The sequence below is a fragment of the Mus pahari genome, chromosome 12 (genome assembly GCF_900095145.1).
Source record: "Mus pahari chromosome 12, PAHARI_EIJ_v1.1, whole genome shotgun sequence".
NCBI lineage: Eukaryota > Metazoa > Chordata > Mammalia > Rodentia > Muridae > Mus > Mus pahari.
In genome coordinates this window covers 13,101,957-13,103,412 of record NC_034601.1, presented here as the reverse complement: position 1 = coordinate 13,103,412, position 1,456 = coordinate 13,101,957, and the positions used below count along the sequence as shown (strand labels likewise).

At 42.8% G+C, this 1,456-nt stretch overlaps 2 protein-coding genes and 1 non-coding gene across 3 annotated transcripts in view; 2 read left to right on the top strand and 1 right to left on the bottom strand.

Moving 5' to 3' along the window:
- Window positions 1-1,456, top strand: part of Pi4ka (phosphatidylinositol 4-kinase alpha) — a 126,482-nt gene that overhangs the window by 65,106 nt on the left and 59,920 nt on the right. The gene's annotated exons all lie outside the window — the stretch shown is intronic.
- The window catches only part of Serpind1 (serpin family D member 1), a 15,363-nt gene that overhangs the window by 2,776 nt on the left and 11,131 nt on the right, over window positions 1-1,456 (bottom strand). Inside the window, exon 4 of the mRNA XM_021209065.1 lies at window positions 89-233. Coding sequence (XP_021064724.1) covers window positions 89-233 — 145 coding nt within the window. The remainder of the gene's footprint in view (window positions 1-88; window positions 234-1,456) is intronic.
- Window positions 1,002-1,107, top strand: LOC115065179. The gene has a single exon (XR_003844968.1). It is a non-coding gene; the product is annotated as a U6 spliceosomal RNA (small nuclear RNA).

Genomic DNA, 1,456 nt, shown 5'->3' with positions numbered 1-1,456 from the left:
AGAGAGCCATACCAGGTCAGTGGGGACTAGCACAGGAGAGAGAGCCATACCAGGTCAGTGGGGACTAGCACAGGAGAGAGAGCCATACCAGGTCAATGGCGATCCTCTGGTCTGAGATGCCTGACATATTGCCATTCTTGTTGAAGAGCTTTGTGATTCCCATAGACTTAAGGACCTCCACCAGGTTGTAATTCTTCTCAAGCTTAAACTTTGGCAGAAGTACCTCTCGAGTTCTAGTTGGAGAAGAAGGAAGCCAATTTTATGGACACAAATGACAAAATAATTACAGTTTTCCTACTAACTTTGTATTTACTATAAAAATGACATGCATTTTTTTAAAGTCTTTTTTTTTTTAAGATTTATTTATTTATTATATGTAACTACACTGTAGCTGTCTTCAGACACTCCAGAAGAGGGCGTCAGATCTTGTTAGGGATGGTTGTGAGTCACCATGTGGTTGCTGGGATTTGAACTCCGGACCTTCGGAAGAGCAATCGGGTGCTCTTACCTACTGAGCCATCTCACCAGCCCGTCATGCATTTTTTGTGTTTAAAACTTATATACTGGGCTGGCGAGATGGCTCAGTGGGTAAGAGCACCCGACTTGCTCTTCTGAAGGTCCGGAGTTCAAATCCCAGCAACCACATGGTGGCTCACAACCACCCGTAATGAAATCTGATGCCCTCTTCTGGTGTGTCTGAAGTCAGCTACAGTATACTTAAGATATAATAAATAAATCTTTAAAAAAAAAAAAAAAGAACACAAAAAAAACTTATATACTGCTACTCTCCATTGAGGGTTTTGTAAAGAAAACACCCACTGTGAGTCCAGTTACAGTTAGCCCTTAGATCAGTTAGTTTCATCAGCCATGGGTTCTCAGCATCAGGGGAAACTGCATCTGACTAAGCGTGTGCAGAGTTCTCACTCTCCTCACTCTGTAAGCAGGAAATGGAACAACTGTTTATCAGGTGTTCATATAGTATTATTATAAGAAGTGAGGCAGTGCTCACTTCGGCAGCACATATACTAAAATTGGAACGATACAGAGAAGATTAGCGTGACCCTGTGCACGGATGACACACAAATTCGTAAAGTGTTCCATATTTAAAAAAAAAAAAAAGAAGTGAGGCAGAGATGATTTACAGTCTTTGAGGAAAATATGCAAGGGGTGTATGTAAATGTTAGGCAATTTTATATGTAAGGAACATGAAGGTCTTGGATCTGACTGGAGGGAAAGAAGGGGCCAAGGGATAGAAAGATGAAAGATGCTAGACAGAACCAACCAGAAAGGGTAAACTATGGACCTGCCTAGAAGCAGGTCAGGCTCCTATTGCTGGGAGTCCACAGAGATGAAGAAGGTGAGGGAGGTGGAAATAGTATGCTGGACTCGGGGAGGTGGGAATAGTATGCTGGACTGGGGAGGTGGAAATAGTATGCTGGACTCGGGGAGGTGGGAA